Source organism: Pygocentrus nattereri, chromosome 29, assembly GCF_015220715.1.
Source record: "Pygocentrus nattereri isolate fPygNat1 chromosome 29, fPygNat1.pri, whole genome shotgun sequence".
Classification (NCBI taxonomy): domain Eukaryota; kingdom Metazoa; phylum Chordata; class Actinopteri; order Characiformes; family Serrasalmidae; genus Pygocentrus; species Pygocentrus nattereri.
Window position 1 is genome coordinate 4678132 of NC_051239.1, and position 19691 is coordinate 4697822.

At 42.9% G+C, this 19691-nt stretch overlaps 1 protein-coding gene across 1 annotated transcript in view; it reads right to left on the reverse strand.

Moving 5' to 3' along the window:
- Positions 1–19691, reverse strand: part of glt1d1 (glycosyltransferase 1 domain containing 1) — a 90196-nt gene that overhangs the window by 24458 nt on the left and 46047 nt on the right. Inside the window, exons 7-8 of the mRNA XM_037535978.1 lie at positions 8231–8329; positions 7163–7212 (exon numbers count right to left, since the gene is read on the reverse strand). Of these exons, the coding sequence (XP_037391875.1) occupies positions 7163–7212; positions 8231–8329 (149 nt within the window). The remainder of the gene's footprint in view (positions 1–7162; positions 7213–8230; positions 8330–19691) is intronic.

Below are 19691 nucleotides of genomic sequence, written 5' to 3' on the forward strand. Positions count from 1 at the left end.
GACCGCTATGCCGACACTCTTTGGCTTTACAAAAAATAAATAAAATAAATAAAAATAAATAAATCACTACCAGCATTAAAACTATGGAGCTTCTTGTTCACATTTCCGGTTCCACCTTAAATGGTGCAGCAGTTATTATAACTCCTCAGGCGCCAGAACATAGTGGTTGGTGTAGTGTACGCTGCAGACTGGGGTTCAATCCCCCACCTTACACTACACCAATAAGAGTCCTTGAGCAAGACTCCTAACACCACCTTGGCCTTCCTGTGTAAAAATGACCAAATTGGATAAGAGTGTCAGCCAAATGCCATAAATGCAAATGATAATTACTGCTCCATTTAAGGTGGACTGGGAAAATCTGAACATGAAGCTGGTGAATGAGAAGACATCTCGCATTAAAACTATAGATAGGACAGTTTGACAGTCTAAATGTCCTTATCAGAAACTGTTACTAGCACTACCAGCCACTGACCCATACAGAGTACCAAGCTCTCCGTGACTGCTCCCATGTCCAGTATATACACGTATACATTTAGTATTTAAGAGCTTTGGCAGTTTTGGGAGCCTCTTTTATTAGCTTTTATGAAACACCACACACTGGAAAGTTCAGAAGTCTGGAGACGTGCAGGTCGCATGGACACAATCCACTAATCAAGCTAATCTTCTCCTTGCCCTGTTTTCTGGAGACTGCATCTGAAGTATCCATACAATCATTTCATCCTTTTTTGTGGTCATTCTGGCTGTTTTGCTTGGTCTTCATCCACCTGCAGGATCGGGGACAAGACCAGCTCCATCAGAGCACAGTCAGGGTTGCAGCTGGCAGCCAGACGTCCTTAATGAAGTAAACAAACACTGAATTCCTTTCTAACCCCAGTCTTCAAAAATATGGACCAAAAGTCCTCGAACTCAAAATCCTGGTCGCTGTTTCATCACCGGGTTTGCTTTTTAACTTCATGACATTATTATGTCACAAGGTCAAACCATGTTTGGTTGGCGTCTAAACTAAGGCAGGGAGGAAAGGTGGGGACGGGCTGTGATGAAAAATAAGACAGGTCCTCCCACTATTACGTAAGCCTTGCTGCGGCTCATCCTCGCTTATAAACAATAAGCGGTGCAAGTTTGTTCGTTCATCCCCATTCATCGCCCTCCTCACAGCGGCGGCTACTCTGCGAAATCATTTCAGTAATACCCGAAACGCAGCCGCTGGACAAGACAATGCCACACACTGATCATCATTTCCAACATGCTCGGCGCTAGCCTTGGGGAAAAATGCATTTGAAAATCCTGTAGATTTTCAGAGATTAGGGTCAGGGAGGGGTTGTTGCTCAATCTGATTAATTGTGATGAGGGCTTTGCATGTATTAGCTGGCCCAGCACTTGCAGCAGCAGCAGCGGCAGCAGCGGTGGCAGCACATGCAATTTAGGTCAGAGATGTAGTGAGCATGCGAGTGTAGTTATTTTGCTCACTCGAGCTGCGATCCAACCTTTCTACTTCACTTCTTTCCACCTACACCAGGCTGAGCCGAATCTCCGAGACCCGAGTCTGAGTCAGGTGTGAGTCTGAGTCAAGTATTGAGTCTTTCAGGTGTTAATCCAGGCCGTGTTTCTGATGTGTGAGTCCGTGTCAAGAGGTGCAAGTCCAAGTCTAGTCTCTGAGGTGCGAGTCTGAGTCTGGTGTCTGAGTCAAGTCTTAAGTCTCTGGGGTGAGTCCAAATCAAGCCTCGAGTCTGTGAGGTGCAAATCCGAGTCGCGTCTCTAAGGTGCGAGTCCGAGTCGAGTCTTCGAGATGCAAGTCAGAGGCAAGTCCTGAGTGTCTGCGGTGCAAGTCCAAGTCAGGCACCTCAAGTGCGTGTCAAGTTTTGGGTCTCTGAGACGTGAGTCTGTGTTGACTCTCTAAGGAGAGACTCCAAGTCCAAATCGAGTCTCGAGTGTCTCAAGTCAAAGTTGAGCCTCGAGTCTCAATGGTCTGACTCAGAGTCAAGTCTTGAGGCTCTGAGGCGTGAGTCTATATTGAGTTTTGAGTCTCTGAGGCGGGACCAATTTGAGTCTCAAGTCTCTAAGGTGTGAGTCTGAGTGGAGTCTCGAGTCTCTTAGGTGCGCAGTGGGCAATTGGGGGGTTGGGTGTCTTGCTCAAGGGCACTTCAGTCATGGACCGTCAGCCGAGGGGATCGAACCAGCGACCTTCCAGTCACAGGGCTGGTTCCCTAACCTCCAGACCACGACTGCCCCAAACATGCGTTGGCTATCAACTACATTCACAGCTAGAGGAACAATATGTAAATTAGGTCAACACAAAGCTGCACGTTTCAAAATAAGAGTAGAAAATCACATCATGCTAAAGCTGAGAGTGTTAAAGATCAGAGGTCAAACACTAAAAGCCCTACAGACTATAAACACACGAGAAGCTTCATCTCTACAGCTTCAACCAGGGCTTTACACGAAAGAAATTAACGAGGAATTTCCAGGAACATGAAAAGCAGCAATTTCTTACAACTCAAACTCAAACCTTCCCACTAAGACACGAAATTAATCCTATGAGCCACGCGCCAGTGCTTTCTACGACAGAACGACTCCCTGTCAACTACTGATTCTAAGTGAACGCTTTTGATAGTTATTTCACTTTTTTATTCATATTATGCAACAGGATGCAACGCTAACTCACTGCAGCTGAACAGATCTGCTATTTGTTGGTCTTTAGAACTGAGAATCGCGGGTGGATGTCGCTTTTCAATTATATACCAAGTAAAACAGGAATAGAACCAAAACAACTGGGATGCATTCAATATCATCTTCATGAATGCGCCCGAAAAACAAAATCTTCTCATCCAATGACAACAGAGAACAGACTACAGCTTACAATCACATGCGCCGCGTTGGCGGTGTCAGGGGTGTGCCGCAGGCCAACTTCACTCAGACATGAGCCGCTTTGAACATCAATACACTCGCAAAGAGACGAGCGAGATGGAAGGATAATCATCAGATCCTGAAAAAACAATAGCTGGGGCAGAAGGAAGCATCTAATGATGCCATCAACTCACTAAAGCTGGAGAAATGAAAGAACGTGAGAAATAAAACGGGATCGGCTTCACGGCCAAATTTCAGACTCTGTGGCCGCGGATCAATATATAAGCACTGGACGGAGAGGAAACTCAATGTTCCAAAGACCTGCGTTCATATACTAATGCTGAATTCTGTGAAAATCACACGTATCACGATTTCAAGAAGCTCACAGGAAACGTGTATTGAGCGGCTTTCCAGGGGGCTTCCACTGACTTGATACTGATTTTAAGACGCTCTTGTCCATTTGACCCCACTATTTTCCCTCGAAGGCGCCGTCTTGAGCGGTGTTCCATCACATTACGGGATCAAGAGAAGTTCATTTGTTGACTTTATTAGCTCGAGTGGCGTTAACAGAGGGGTGAGTGTCTGAAAGGGTCAACTTTAGCAGCAGAACTTGCCCCAAAATCACTGGAAACTGCCCCAACTGGAAACTTTTCAACTCCTTCAAAACACGGTGGATGAAGTTTTTATAAGCTATACAAGTAAAAGGCATCAAAATGTGCAACGTTTCAAAACGGGAACATTCAGTTCGCTGAGTTTTAGGCTTCAAACGGCTTATTCGGTCATATATTGGTAGCAGCTAGTGAGCATGATAAAGCAGATACAGCTAACAACAGCAAAAAACAACAAAACGGAGGTTTCCAGACAGACAAGGTAATTATGCAGAACTTACACCCAAGAAAAAACGTCATAAATGTGTATCTGATCAAGAGGATCGCTTTTACTGTTTACGGCTTTCCCATATATCATATAATAAGGCTTTTATTGAGCCCGAGTGGGGCCTCGAGTCTTTTAGGTCTGTGAATTTGAGTCAAATCTCTGGGGTGTGAGTATGAGTCCAGTCTCGAATCTATTGAGCTGTGAGTCTGAAGTGAGTTTTGAGTCACTGAGGCGTGAGTCCAAGTCAAGTCTTAAGCCTCTGAGCTGCGAGTCCGAGTGGAGTCTCAAGTCCCAGAGCTGCACGTCTCGAGTTTCTGAGTTGCGAAACCAGTTGCGAGTCTAGTCTCAAGTCTCTGTGGTGCGAGTCAGCACTGAATCATTGAAGTGTGAGTCTCAAGTCTTTGAGCTGTGAATCCAAGTTGAGTCTCTGAGGTGCTATTTTGAGGCGAGTCTTGAGTTAACGAGATGTGAGTGTGAGCAAAGTCTTGTTGTCTCTAGTATGAGTATTAAGTAGAGTCTCGAGTCCCTGAGCTGTAAGTCTCGAGTCTCTGAGTTGCGAGACATTACTGAGTCGCTGAAGTGAGAGCCTCAAGTCTTTGAGCTGTGAATCCAAGTTGAGTCTCTGAGGTGCTATTTTGAGGCGAGTCTTGAGTTAACGAGATGTGAGTGTGAGCAAAGTCTTGTTGTCTCTAGTATGAGTATTAAGTAGAGTCTCGAGTCCCTGAGCTGTAAGTCTCGAGTCTCTGAGTTGCGAGACATTACTGAGTCGCTGAAGTGAGAGCCTCAAGTCTTTGAGCTGTGAATCCAAGTCGTCGAGTCTCTGAGGTGCTATTCTGAGGCAATTCTCAAGTCAATGAGGTGCGAGTGTGAGTGGATTCTTGATATCTCTGAGGTGCAAGTCTGAGGTGAGTCTCGTTTCTCTGAGGTGCAAATCAGAGCCGAGTCTCCTTGAGTCTCAAGTCTTTGAGCTGTGAATCCTAGTGGTCGAGTCTCTGAAGTGCTACTATGAGGCGAGTCTCAAACCGCTGAGGTGCAAGATTAAGCAGTCTTGTTGTCTCGGTGATGCAAATCGGGAGTCGAGTCTCATGTCTTTGAGGTGTGAGTCAGAGCGAAGCCTCAAGTCTCCAAGGTGTACGTCAGAGTCAAGTCTCAAATCTCTGAGGTGCGAGTCAGAGACGTGTCTCGAGTCTGACGTCAGGTTTTTATTATTAGTGATTCAGCTGTTAGAAATGAGTAAATAAATAAATAAAGCTACCAAATAAGGAACGTGTTTTGGGTCGAGGCTGCAGGGAGGCTGCTGCTCTGCTCTTTGTAAAAAGCTCTGAACGTTTGAACTGCGGCGAAAGGTCGGTCCAGGACAAGCAGCAACAACATCTGGGGGGCATTTTCATTTCAGAAAGTCTGCCTCTGACGCCGAGTCGACCGCAGACTCGAACTACAACTGTCACAGTGTGCTCAGACGTGCTCGGCACCTCATTTGCTGCAGGAACACGCTGCGGGTAAGTGAAACATGTGCGCCGCCGTGTTTCAACCAGGCTTCAATCTCTTTTCCCCAGACAGACTCAAGGTCAACAGCACCATCTTCCTTCTTTCCTCTGTCTATCCTTTTTTCCCCTTTTTATGTTTATCCAAATATCCAGCGCAGCCTGTGGCCGGTCTGATCCTCCTCTGGCCCACATGGAGTATTTGACCTCACCAAAGGCTTGGCAGCCGAACACTTCCCAAGCCCAGAACATAATCTGGAGCAGCAGATGTCCTGCCATAGGCTAACTGCTAGCTGCAAACAGCTAGATCCCCGAGCGCAACAAAGCAGCACAGGGGCATTAGCATGTTTGAGTGTTGTGCTGCTTTCCTGTGAAGTCTGTATTACCACACATACAAACTGCCAACATAAATTTGCTCTTTGGACACTTTGGAAACTGTTATTCCCTTCACCTTTTTACTGGAGAGGACGGGACAGTTTCAGTGGTCAGGTTCTTTATTTCCCCCAAGTAAAACTTACTTTTAGAAGCCAACAATAAGGCTGGAGACACCAAGTTTCCCAGGCTGAGGGGGACCTTCACCCAAGGTCTCCCTCTGCACTATGACCCTGTGCTCACCCTGGGAGCATCTTTTCACCACCTGTCACCCAAATCGCTGGGGGCTTATCGCCTGTGGGCATTTCTGAACTCGAGTGGACCGTTGGTTGCCATGGTTTCACTAACGTCAAGCACACTGGCATCACTCTGCAATCCCACTGAAGTTAAAGATCTCGGTGAGAAATCGCTTGTGTGCTCGTTTTTATTTAATCCCTGTGTCCGTGGAGTTGGTATGTGAGGAAAACAGTATTTGGTCTTACTGTCTATCTGCAGCACCGGCTCTAGTAGGAACAATTATCTAGGAACTAAAAGGGAGCACCTGGGGGAGATAAAGTGCGATAAAGTACGCCAACGTTCACGCCGCCTCCTGTCATCAGAAATCGCCAGCTCTCATTGATAATGAACGACCTCCTGCTGCCGGTGTGAACGCAGGATGAGGCTTCCAGGAGCGGTCAACTCAGGCTACTCTAGATCGTATTAACAAACCCGCCCAGCTAGTTTGAGCGACGTTTAACCACAGCGACACGTCCCACTCCAAGAGGGACCTTCCACATGTCTAAAGACTAAAGGCTACGAGGCTACAAGGCCACTTAAGCAATGGTACACAATAGCTACGAGGCCTTCTAGGCTAAGAGGCACCCCATGGTTAAGGACTCTTTCCAGGTTTCCAGGCTTCCTGGACTGGCCGCTTGAGCAACACTGCACCATAGTTACAAGCTTGTGTTTGCTGAGAAGGACCACCTCTCCTGGCTAAGGACTCTTTTGGGTTATAAAACTTCCCAGACCGGCCGCCTATGCATATTACACCGTGGCCACAAGTAATCCTAGCTTGAATTAGTCTACATTTTCCCTAGTATCCATCAATCTAGCCTCATATACCAATCAAACTAACTAGGTAACATTAGCAGGGCAAAAACCACCCAGCCTGGTCAGCAAATTCCCCAGATATATGATTACAAAGCACTTCACACGTGGAAAGCAGGATCATCTGACAATAATGTGAAAAGGCAGCAAGACAGGCATCCCACTAGGCGATCAGTCCCTGCAACGCCTCCCCTCAACAATCCTGCGGTTCTAGCTGCAGAGAGCCTCTCAATGCCTCCCCTAAGCACGGCTTAGAGGCGGCTAATGCTGTTATCTGTATTACATCCAATTAGCTCTACCTTCGGAGCTTGTAGACGCACGTTGACTTGCGTGCTATTGCTAAAACATCTGCTTAATAAAGAGGCGGCCGGTGCAGGGAAAGCAGAGCTACGGCGTGACCGGCCATCAGGTGACCAGCAGCAACAGAAAAAGGAAAAGCTGGTGAGGAATAATTATAATACTCTGGTGACGGCAAACACAGGAGGACAGCTTGGGCTCACCTTTGGGCCAATGATGATGAGGATCACCCGCGGGTTCTCAGCATGCCACTCTGTTTGAAAGAAAATCTGCAGAAGATTAGCCACGTAAATAAGACAGAAAATATTGTGCATGTTTTCTTAGGCCACCAGATCAGAGAAGTCATTGGGCCGCAGACCTCAGTCCCAACTGAACTGCACATGTTAGCGTTTCCCTACAAGCACAATAATCCATTTATGAGCTCACTTGTGTTTTATAGCTAAAACAATAAAACGCAAGACAACGTGACGGCGACTAAAAAATGTCCTAAATGTCCTGGAAATGTCCAAAATGCATAAACAATGGAGCAAATGGAGCATCTGCATCTCCATCTGTACCCCCAGAGTTTAAATTATGGGAAATGATCATTTGTCATTTTATTCACTCCACTATAAGAAATGGTTATTCCAGACACCTCTTTGTTACACAATTTGGGATAAAAAAATATAAGAAAAAATATATATAAATGTTTAGCAATGGTAAATGTGCTATATGCTCTTTTTTTGGATTTCACACCAATTTATTCATGTCCAGTTTCACCCACTAGATTTAACTTACAATCTCCAATGAAAAGGCCATTTAGTTACACAGTTGCCCCAAATTAGGAGCCAACAGAAGTGATTAATTCATCTTTCACTCAACAGCAAAGTGAAGACAGCTATCTGTCGTCTTGCAAGTGGTAATCTAAGTTATCTCGCTAGATAAACCAACAGTTTTTGCAAGAATTAGTTGGCTAGCAAGAATGAATCAGTTCATGCCAGTTGTCTGAAATATTTTAGATGCAATACTGTTTCCTTATTACACTACATTGTGTCTTATTATGCTTTATTAAATAATATGCAAGTATACTGTGACATAAGTCTGGAAAATAAGTATTTCTGAGAGACATTCTCAAGACGTTCCTCCCCGAGTTCCACGCAGAATCACGTCAGGTGTCTAAGGTGCAGTGTGTAGGCTATAATGCACTCTTCAATTACCCTCAGAGTCTTCTGGGCCACAGAAATGAGCCTAAAATGAACGCATTTGGTTTAAAATATGCATGAGAATGTTACCTGAGAACGCTTTCAGGAGGTAAAGAGGGTCCTTCACTTTTCTGAGACCACACACCAACAGAAACACACGCAGATCTTCTACTGTATTCACGCGCACCCCTGCACAAGAGACACAAGAGACTGTACATCAGAACAGGAATGGAGAGTTTTACATGTTCCACACTGAGACACCACATTTAAAAGGAGGAATTTGGGGTAAAATCTAGTGAAGTTAGGTGTTTTATTACAACCTCGTTTCCAAAAAAACGTTGGGACGCTGTGCAAAATGTAAATAAAACCAAAATGTAATGATGTGGAAAATACTGAACCATATATTACACAATAGTACAAAGACAACATACCATATAATACCATTTTGAATTTGATGCCAACAAGTCGGGACAGGGCAACAAAAGGCTGGTAAAGTTCTGTGATGCTAAAAAACACCTGGTGGTTGATTGGGAGCAGGTAACATGATTGGGCATAAAGGGTGCATCTCAGAGAGGCGGAGTCTTTCAGAAGTAAAGATGAGGAGGGGTTCACCACTTCATGAAAGACTGCAACATCAAATAGTGCAACAATTCAAGAAGAATGTTTCTCAACATAAAATAGCAAAGAACTTCTGCTTTTCATCATCTACTGTACATAATAATATAAAAAGATTCAGAGAATCTGAGAAATCTCTGTATGTAAGGAACAAAGGCAAAAACCAGTATCTTCCGGCTGTGAAATTTGGGCCCTCAGGCAGCGCTGCGTTAAAAACAGACGTGATTCTGTAGTGGAAATCACTGCATGGGCTCAGAAACACTTCTGAAAACCACCGCCTGTGAAAACAGCTCATCACTGCTTCCACAAATATTAAAACTCTAAAACGCAAAGAAGAAACTGGACATAAACAGGATCTAGAAATGCTGCCACCTTCTCTGGGCCTGAGCTCTTTTAAAATGGACTGAGGGGAAGTGGAAAAGTGTCCTGTGGTCCAATGAATCAACATTTGAAATTGTTTTTGGAAATCATGGACGCTGTGTCCTCTGGGCTAAAGACCACTCAGCTTGTTATCAGCGGACAGTCCAAAAGCCAGTATTCATGATGATTTAGGGGGGCATTAGTGCACATGGCATGGGTGACACTCATCTGTGAAGGCACCATTAATGCAGAATGATATAAACATGTTTTGGGAATATCTGCTGCCATCCAGACGACGTCTTTTTCAGGGAAGGCCTTGATTATTTCAGCAAGACAATGTCAAACCACATTCTGTATGTGTTACAACAGCACGACTCCATATTAAAAGAGCCTGGATGCTAAACTGACCTGCCTGCAGTCCGAACCGGTCACCACTGATAACATTTGGAGAGCTATGAAATGAAAAATATGACAAAGGAGACCCTGAACAGTTGAGCAGCTTTCAAATCCTGTATCAATCAAGAACATTTCACTTTCAAAACTACAGCAGCATCTCCTCCCCAAACACTTACAGAGCCCCCATTCCACCTTTAAATACATTCTGCACAGCATCTTTTTTGGAAATGGGGTTGTAGGTAAAATTGTACGTATTTGTTTTATCTGATAAATATTAAGCGACAAATCCAGAAATCCAGTTTACACACTTATTACACCCAAATGTAGTTCATCAACATACATTTATACATATAGAAGATGTACCAAATAAGTGCCATGACTAGCCATGTACAGTCCTGTGTGAAAGTTTTAAGCATCTAAGCAAAATATTAAACAATTGACCTCAGCATTGAGTTTATCACAATACACATTAGAATAAAGTCATATTCATAATTAAAATAAACAGAAAAAGTAACAAGAATTTCTCGGGTCCATATTTTTCCTTGACACCTTCACAGCCGCCCCAGAGACTCGTTAATATCACCAATGACATCATGAGCTCAATTTACTGAGCACTGATTGGTCAAACCAGGAGCTGCTTTTCAACTACATATAATACTGTGCTTCCTCGAGGAGAGGCTTGGAGATGGGTAAACACACAAACATCCAGAAAATCACTATTTACTATATACACACACACACACACACACATATATATATATATATATATATATATACATACATATCAGTATTAGTTAATATTCTATACATTTTGTTTAAAATATTTAAACTTTTATAAAAACTTTTCTCAGCAAATAAACACAAACTACACAAATAAATAGATAGAAAATGTGTTTTGGGTGCCTAAAACTTTCGCACAGTACTAAATAAGTGCCAAATAAGTGCCATTAGTGGTTAGTGGTTGGTTAGTGTACTGGGTAACACATCTGCCTTCTACGCTGTAGACTGGGGTTCAATCCCCACCTGGGCAAACACCCTACACTATACCAATAAGAGTCCTTGGGCAAGACTCCTAACACCACCTTCGCCTACCTGTGTAAAATGATCAAACTGTAAGTCGCTCTGGGTAAGAGCGTCAGCCAAATGCCGTAAATGTAAATGCCATGTAGATAAGTGCCATTATTCTTCTTAGTGATGTACTCTAGTCCAGGTTTATAGGTAACAGTGAGCCACACAGTGCTACATGTAAAGGAGCCAAAAATCACCCGAACACATCTTGGCCGATCGACTGCATCTGGGGTGTTCACTCGTTTTTCTGTTGAACTATCCCTTCAAAAATCCACAACTTGTTGGGTCAACTAGGAAGAAGACCGGACACCCCACAAGCTCCAAAACACAGCTGTCCAACTGATAAAGAGTTCCTCTGCAGCCAAGGGACGAGATGTAGGTCAAACCACTGTTCGCTACCTTTATCCGTTTAAGAAAGACGAATGTAAAACAAGTACAGATGTGAAGCGAAGGCTCATGAGGAATCAGCCGAGTGGAAAAATGTCTTTCTTCTCTACAACAGCTGGGGTCACACAGGAGGTCACGTCTTATTTCAGCATCGTAAGCCAGCCACGCGACCAGCGGCTAGCCAGTAAGACACAAAGAATTACGAGTTGATGTGTGTTTAATGTGTAATAAAACACAAACTAATTCACAGGGCTTTCAGTCGGAGTCCAATCCATCAGACTGGGTCATAAAAACAGCGCCATTCGTGAGAGGTGGGTCGTTATTATGCATGAGTTTGGTAACAACGTGCTTTAGGTGAAATAATCTTCTCGGTGAACTGCAGCAGGGGGAGCGTTTAGCACTAAAGCACACAATCAGAGGCATTTAGTGAGTGTGAACAACAGACACTAATAATAAATACGACTTAACAGACCTTCTGCACTGCGTCTGATCCTTCGATTACGCTGCTCATGCTTACATTACTGCACTGTTTCCTTTACTAGCGCATACTGTTCCACTCAGCACAGCTGTAATGTCTGCATGCAAAAAAAGTCCCAATCCGATTGAAAACATTCCGATTACAGATGAAGACTGAGGTGTTTATGCTCACTCTATTAAATAATCTGCTCATTACAAGTAATCTGATCCAAAATGACACGCATGCGTAGAGAACCACTTAGTGTAGACGTTCCCATGACAACCAGCAACACGTGACTCGAGTGAGATGAGCAGCAGTGAGCAGTGCTTGTGTTTTTAATTGCTTTAAAATGATGTCAGACTCAGGAAAACGTAATTCACATGTCCTTCTAAGCTCCACGTAAGCTGGACGTCCGTCCCTCCGCCTTCTTTTAAAGATCAGAGCATCAACTTAGTCTCCTCTGCAGACCAGTTTCTGCTCCGCCGTGTCGAAGGGTATAAACTTTTGCCAGAGCCGGTTTATCGGTTCTCTGCTTTTGCTGTGACGTGATGAACATGCAGAACATACTTACACATTCCGATAGGGAATGTAATCGGATACAGGTGTTTACATGAACATTATTCTTCTATTTGAACATACTTACACATTCCGATAGGGAATGTAATCGGATACAGGTGTTTACATGAACATTATTCTTCTATTTGAACATACTTACACATTCCGATAGGGAATGTAATCGGATGCAGGTGTTTACATGGACATTATTCTTCTATTTAGGAGTTATTTACAGGATTACCCACCTCGTTTAATCGGATACAAATTGAATGCAGGATGGCCTCAATCAGACCAGGCTATTCTGACTGAGGTGTTTACATGGATGTCTTCTATTCCGATCGAGCTATTAGTTGGATTATTTACGGATTATTAGGCTGCACGTACACATGGCTAGTTATTCCTATATATTCCTATGAGCACAGTTATAATTACCTTTTATAAAAATCTATTTTTCCATTTTTACTCTTTTCGGTGCTGCACACCAAATATTTGACTATTCTGCTCTACTGTATTTCATTTGTATACATGAACTGTGTCTATTAATTGTTACACATCTTCTAAGTCTCTTCTCCTTCTGGGTTACGGGGGAAGCTGGAGCCTATCCCAGCTGTCATTGGGTGGAAGGCAGGCACCCTGAATGTGTTGTTCATGAAGCTGGGATAGTAAATGTTTATATGTGTAAACCTTTAAAAATGACTAATGATGTGTTAGTTATTGGGTTTTCCTATGAAAGCAGAATATATACAGTTTTCCACACCAGTACACTGTTTAAAACTCTTGATCTTTATCAGTAAGTGAGCTTAAACGTCCTCGTGTTCATAAAAACACCATTAGTATAGATAAAATAAACACAGTAAAAACAAACAGGACTTTTTGTGACATTTTGGGTGCCGCTAGTCAAATGACATTTTTTGAAGTGTAAATAAATAAAACACGTCCTCTGCAGAGAAGACATTTCTGCACGTTTTAGTTTCTTTGCTGAATTTAACACACACACATATATATATATATATATATATATATATATATATATATATATATATATATATCAATATATATAAATAAATTTAGTTTTTTTATTTAGTTAGTTTTTTTTTTGCTTGCTGACTTATTTTCACTCAGAAAATCAACAAAAATGTTTGCATAAAACTGTTGATAAAATGAATACATTATCGTATTACAATCATTCTTTGTTCATCTTTCTGTGAGCACCAGAACAAAGTCACTGGCTATGAAAAACATTCTAATTTTCAAAGCAAACCAAAAGAGCTGTGAGTCAATCTGTGTGAAGTTAAGGTGGATCCAGTAGTGATTTGTGATGCTGCAGCGATGGAGCCAAATCTGTGCTTTTGCCCAGATCATCCTGCATAAATCCCACCTATTCCAGATTACACACACAAATGTGCTGCGGTGTGTGGTGTGTGTGGTGTGTGTGTGTGTGTGTGTGTGTGTGTGTGTGTGTGTGTGTGTGCGCACGCGTGCGTGGGGGAATTGGAAATGTGTTTTTGGAGCACATGAATACGCATTCTCCCCTGAACTCTTCACCCTAATGATGAGCAGCACTGTCCTCTGGGGAACTGCTTTCCCATTCCGAGCGCATCGCTGCCACGAGAGGAACGCCGCCGTCGCCCGTATTCCACATTCTTCTGCAGAGAAAAGGAACTATTTCTGCCACTTAGGCAGAACAAAATCCCCACTGAACACAAAATAGTGAAAAATAACTGTGGGGAAAACTCTGCCCTGCTGTCAGTCACAGTGTCGCCTGTCACTCTCTGCAGCAGATCGAGGAACCGACTGCATAAACAGAGAAGCTCTGCGGCGCTCACTGCCGCGACACTCCACGCAGATCCGTGACACTCCGCATCACACTCGGAACAACTGAGCACAACTCTATTGTCTATTTATCGTCTCCCTAAATCATATGTCCATCCTTCAGTCCTCACTCTCATGATTACAGAACATCAGCTTCATAGAAAATTAATAGATTAAATCATTTATAGAAGAACTCAATAAATCATAGCAGTTACTGAATAATTCATAGAAAATACTGAATAATTCATAGAAGATACTGAATAATTCATAGAAAATACTGAATAATTCATAGAAGATACTGAATAATTCATAGAAAATACTGAATAATTCATAGAATATAATGAATAATTCATAGTAGCTGCTGAGTAATGTACAGTAGATGCTGAATAATTCAAAGTAGCTACTAAGTAATGTACAGTAGATGCTGAATAATTCACAGTAGATACTGAATAATTCATAGTAGCTACTAAGTAATGTACAGTAGATGCTGAATAATTCACAGTAGATGCTGAATAATTCAAAGTAGCTACTAAGTAATGTACAGTAGATGCTGAATAATTCACAGTAGATACTGAATAATTCATAGTAGCTACTAAGTAATGTACAGTAGATGCTGAATAATTCAAAGTAGCTACTAAGTAATGTACAGTAGATGCTGAATAATTCACAGTAGATACTGAATAATTCATAGTAGCTACTAAGTAATGTACAGTAGATGCTGAGTAATTCAAAGTAGCTACTAAGTAATGTACAGTAGATGCTGAGTAATTCAAAGTAGTTACTAAGTAATGTACAGTAGATGCTGAGTAATTCAAAGTAGCTACTAAGTAATGTACAGTAGATGCTGAGTAATTCAAAGTAGCTACTAAGTAATGTACAGTAGATGCTGAGTAATTCAAAGTAGTTACTAAGTAATGTACAGTAGATGCTGAGTAATTCTGGGTTACGGGGGAAACTGGCTAATTAGCATAGAGTAAACTTCCATTACTTGCCAGCTACATTAGCCTCAAAGTTCCAGTGCAAAACTGAGGAAGCAAACTGTGGCCACTGAGCATTTCTCGGCTGACTGGCCACATTTAATACAAGTAAATTCGATTTTCCATATTCATTAGAAAAAACGTCAAGGGGCCTTTCATTACAGCTAATGAAACGGCTCATTTAAAGCTGACCCCTCCGACACCTGAAGGAGATCAGAAGCACAGTTCGACCGTTGGAGCCCACCCCCCCGCCCCCCTTCCGAACTCCCTGAACTGAGTGAGTTCAATCACAGACAATGTGATCCACAAATCGACACCACCCACTCTTGCTGATTACCCTGACCCGCTTGACACTGGAGGTCAGCAAACCCAAACAAAAGGAGAACTGAAGAGATGATAAGGCGAGAGACTGCAGGGGCGACTGCGATTAAGTTTGCCTGAAGCAAATCTGGAGTAATCTCAGGTCAGTGACAATGCTGGATTAAAAGGCTCTAATCTCTTTTAGCTCGTGACGTCGCCCACACTGGTTCGGCCGAGCTGGCTGCCATTGAAAGGTGTGTGTATATATGTGTGTGTGTGTGTGTGTGTGGTTCCAGTATCGCCACGCCAACAACTGGCACACCATGCCACAGCAAAGCCTGAGAGCGCACATGACAGCTGAAGCAACCTCAACACGTGCTGATACAGTTTTTAGCAATGTGACATAATTTAGTCCGTGTTTATAGACAGTAGTGAATTATACAGTATCAGAAACCGCATGACATCATGACCACCTCCTGGTTTCTACACTCACTGTCCACTTTATCAGCTCCACTTACTGTATAGCTGCACTTTGTAGTTCTACAGTTACAGACTGTAGTCCATCTGTTTCTCTGATACTCTGTTACCCTGTTCTTCAGTGGTCAGGACCCCCATGGACCCTCACAGAGCAGGTGCTATTTGGGTGGTGGATCATTCTCAGCACTGCAGTAACACTGATGTGGTGGTGGTGGTGTGTTAGTGTGTGCTGCGCTGGTCTGAGTGGATCACCTTTAAACACCTCAGTGTCGCTGCTGGACTGAGAACAGTCCACCAACCAAAAATATCCAGCCAACAGTGTCCTGTGACCACTGATGAAGGACTAGAGGATGACCAACACAAACTGTGCAGCAGCAGATGAGCTGTCGTCTCTGACTTTACATCTACAAGGTGGACCGACAAGGTAGGAGTGTCTAATAGAGTGGACAGTGAGTGGACACAGTGTTTAAAAACTCCAGCAGCATTGCTGTGTCTGATCCACTCGTACCAGCACAACACACACTAACACACCACCCCCACGTCAGTGTGACTGCATTGCTGAGAATGACCCACCACCCAAATAGTACCTGCTCTGTGAGGGTCCATGGGGGTCCTGACCACTGAAGAACAGGGTAACAGAGTATCAGAGAAACAGATGGACTACAGTCTGTAACTGTAGAACTACAGAGTGCAGCTATACAGTAAGTGGGGGTGATAAACTGGACACTGAGCGTAGAAACAAGGAGGTGGTCATGACGTTACGCCTGATTGGTGTACTCAAGTCCATTAGAGATACTGAACAACTCCATACAGTCTGAGATGGGATGATTAAGGAATGGTGGGTTAGGACTGTTTGGACTGTTTATTAACATTAACCTTCCAGTGTTCAGCTGAAGAAACAAAGTTCAAACGTTTTCCCAAACTATCCCTTAAAAGCACTACGCTGACTACTGTGTCAGGATGTGACATCATACATGTCCCATCTGTATTATATAGCGCTGCTGTCGGATCAAAACCGTGTATGTCCAAAATGGTAACTTTACAGGACAAGGTAAAAACATACTCCACTTCTAATGTAAGTCAATGGAACCAGAATTTTTTTTTTAACCTGTCATGTCTGGCAATTTTTGCAATCGGAATGCACTGATGTACCAAACATATTTGTTTTCACAAGAAAAGCTCTATAGGTTACTAAAGCCTATTCTTGTTAAAGTTTGTATTTTATTTGTTTGGCCAGGCCTGACAGGCAATAAAAAAGAGGACAGGAAAGAAAGAGATGAAGGGAGGAAAAAATAATAATAAATAAATAAATAATGATAATAATAATAATAATCAATCGTAATAATGATAATTAAATAAGTAAATAAATAAATAAATAGGAAAAAAAAATAATAATAGAAACAAAAAAGAAAGAAACAGAAAAAACAAATAAAATAAGTAAATAACCAGACAACAAAATAAAAAAAATTAAATTAAATTAAAAAAAAAAAAAAGGGTAGGGGAAAAAAAACTATTATACAGAAATACATACATATACATATTCCCATATCCATACATATGCATATACACATATACACCCACACATCACACACAATTCTACTGTTCAGAATTTTTTTCTAAGTAATTTTAGGTCACTTCTTTTGGTCCAATCATCATGGAATTTACAAACAACATACAGAAGCATAGTTACCTTCAAATCACATCAAAACCTGAAAAACGACAAAAATGAAGATATCAGGTTTCGTTCCGACAGCAGCGATATGGATATATTTAAGGTTTGCATTATACACAGTACTGTGCCATTTATCTTGGCAAGAAGTGTTTGTGCTGGTAAAAATACCATTTGTCACTGAAATAAATGAATAACTGCTTCCAGCTCATACGGGCGGACAGGACATCGCACAGTGGTAAGAGGAAAGGAGGAGGGCTGGCAGTATGTGAATGATGGATGGTGTAACTCTGGGCGCATCACCATTAAGGAGCAAATCTGCTGTAAGGACATTGAACTGTTAGCTGTCAGCGTGAGGCCGATGTACAATCCCAATTCCAGTGAAGTTGGGACGTTGTGTAAAACATAAATAAAAACAGAATACGATGAAAATCCTTTTCAACCTACATTCAATTGAATACGCTACAAAGACGAGATATTTAATGTTCAAACAGATAAACTTTATTGTTTTTTGCAAATATTCACTCATTTTGAATTTGAAGCCTGCAACACGTTCCAAAGAAGTTGGGACAGGGGCAACAAAAGACTGGGAAAGTTGAGGAATGCTCAAAAAACACCTGTTTGGAACATTCCACAGGTGAACAGGTTAATTGGAAACAGGTGAGGGTCATGATTGGGTATAAAGGGAGCATCCCTGAAAGGCTCAGTCGTTCACAAGCAAGGACGGGCGAGGTTCACCACTTTGTGAACAACTGCGTGAGCAGATAGTCCAACAGTTTAAGAACAACGTTTCTCAACGTGCAACTGCAAGGAATTTAGGGATTTCATCATCTACAGTCCATAATATCATCAAAAGATTCAGAGAATCTGGAGAAATCTCTGCAAGTAAGCGGCAAAGCAGAAAACCAACACTGAATGCCCGTGACCTTCGATCCCTCAGGCGGCACTGCATTAAAACCCACATCATTCTGTAATGGATATTCCCACATGGGCTCAGGAACACTTCGGAAAACCACTGTCAGTGCTTCTCTGGGCCGAGCTCATCTGAGATGGACTGACGCAAAGTGGAAAAGTGTCCTGTGGTCTGTCGAGTCCACATTTCACACTGTTTTTGGAAATCATGGATGTCGTGTCCTCCGGGCCAAAGAGGAAAAGGACTGTCCGGATTGATCAGTGCAAAGTTCAAAAGCCGGCATCTCTGATGGTGTGGGGGTGTGTTAGTGCCCATGGCAGGGGTAACTGGCACATCTGTGAAGACACCATTAATGCTGAAAGGTACATACAGGTTTTGGAGCAACATCTGCTGCCATCCAAGCAGCGTCTTTTTCAGGGACGTCCTGCTTATTTCAGCAAGACGATGCCAAGCCACATTCTGCACGTGTTACAACAGCGTGGCTTCATAGTTAAAGAGTGCGGGTACTAGACTGACCTGCCTGCAGTCCAGACCGTCTCCCATTGAAAATGTGTGGCACATTATGAAGCTCAAAATACGACAGCGGAGACCCCCGGACTGCTGAGCAGCTGAAGCTGGACATCAAGCAGGAATGGGAAAGAATTCCACCTACAAAGCTTCAACAATCAGTGTCCTCAGTTCCCAAACGCTTATTGAGTGCTGTTAAAAGGAAAGGTGATGTAACACAGTGGTAAACACGCCCCTGTCCCAACTTCTCTGGAACGTGTTGCAGGCATCAAATTCAAAATGAGTGAATATTTGCAAAAAGTTTATCCATTTGAACATTAAATAAAAGGATTTGCAAATCACCATATTCTGTTTTTATTTATGTTTTACACAACATCCCAACTTCACTGGAATTGGGGTTGTACGTACCCAGGGAATTCTAACGTTATCGCTATAACGTATGTTCCCCCCCCTGCTAACGCCGAGGCTGCCTGTGACACCCTGCACACAGCTGTGAGCAGACTACAGACACAGCACCCTCAGGTCTTATACTCATCTCTGGAGACTTTAACCATGTCTCTCCATCCTTCACTCTGACCACCTTCTCACAGTATGTAACCGGTCACACCAGAGACAATAAAACGCTGGATTGGTTTGATGCCAATCTCCCCTCCTCCCCTTGGAAGATCAGATCATAACATTCTTTGATTTCTCCAGTGCTTTTAACACCATACAGCCTAAGTTCCTGAGGGACAAGCTGGAGAACACAGGGGTGGATCACCACCCTCACCATCAACACCTGTTGTGGACTGGTGTCTGAGGAACCATCTCCTGATCAAAGCGGGGAAAACCAAAGAGATGGTGGTGGACTTCCCACCAGTGAACAGCCCAGGGAAGGGACATTGAGAGGGTGGACCTTTATAAGTACCTGGGTTTTCACCTCAACAATAGACTGGACTGGTCAGAAAACACAAGTGCACTTTATAGGAAAGGCCAGTGCTGACTCTATAGACTCTACCTGCTCAGAAGACTGAGGTCATTTGGAGTGGAGGGGGCACTCTTGGGGACCTTCCTTGACA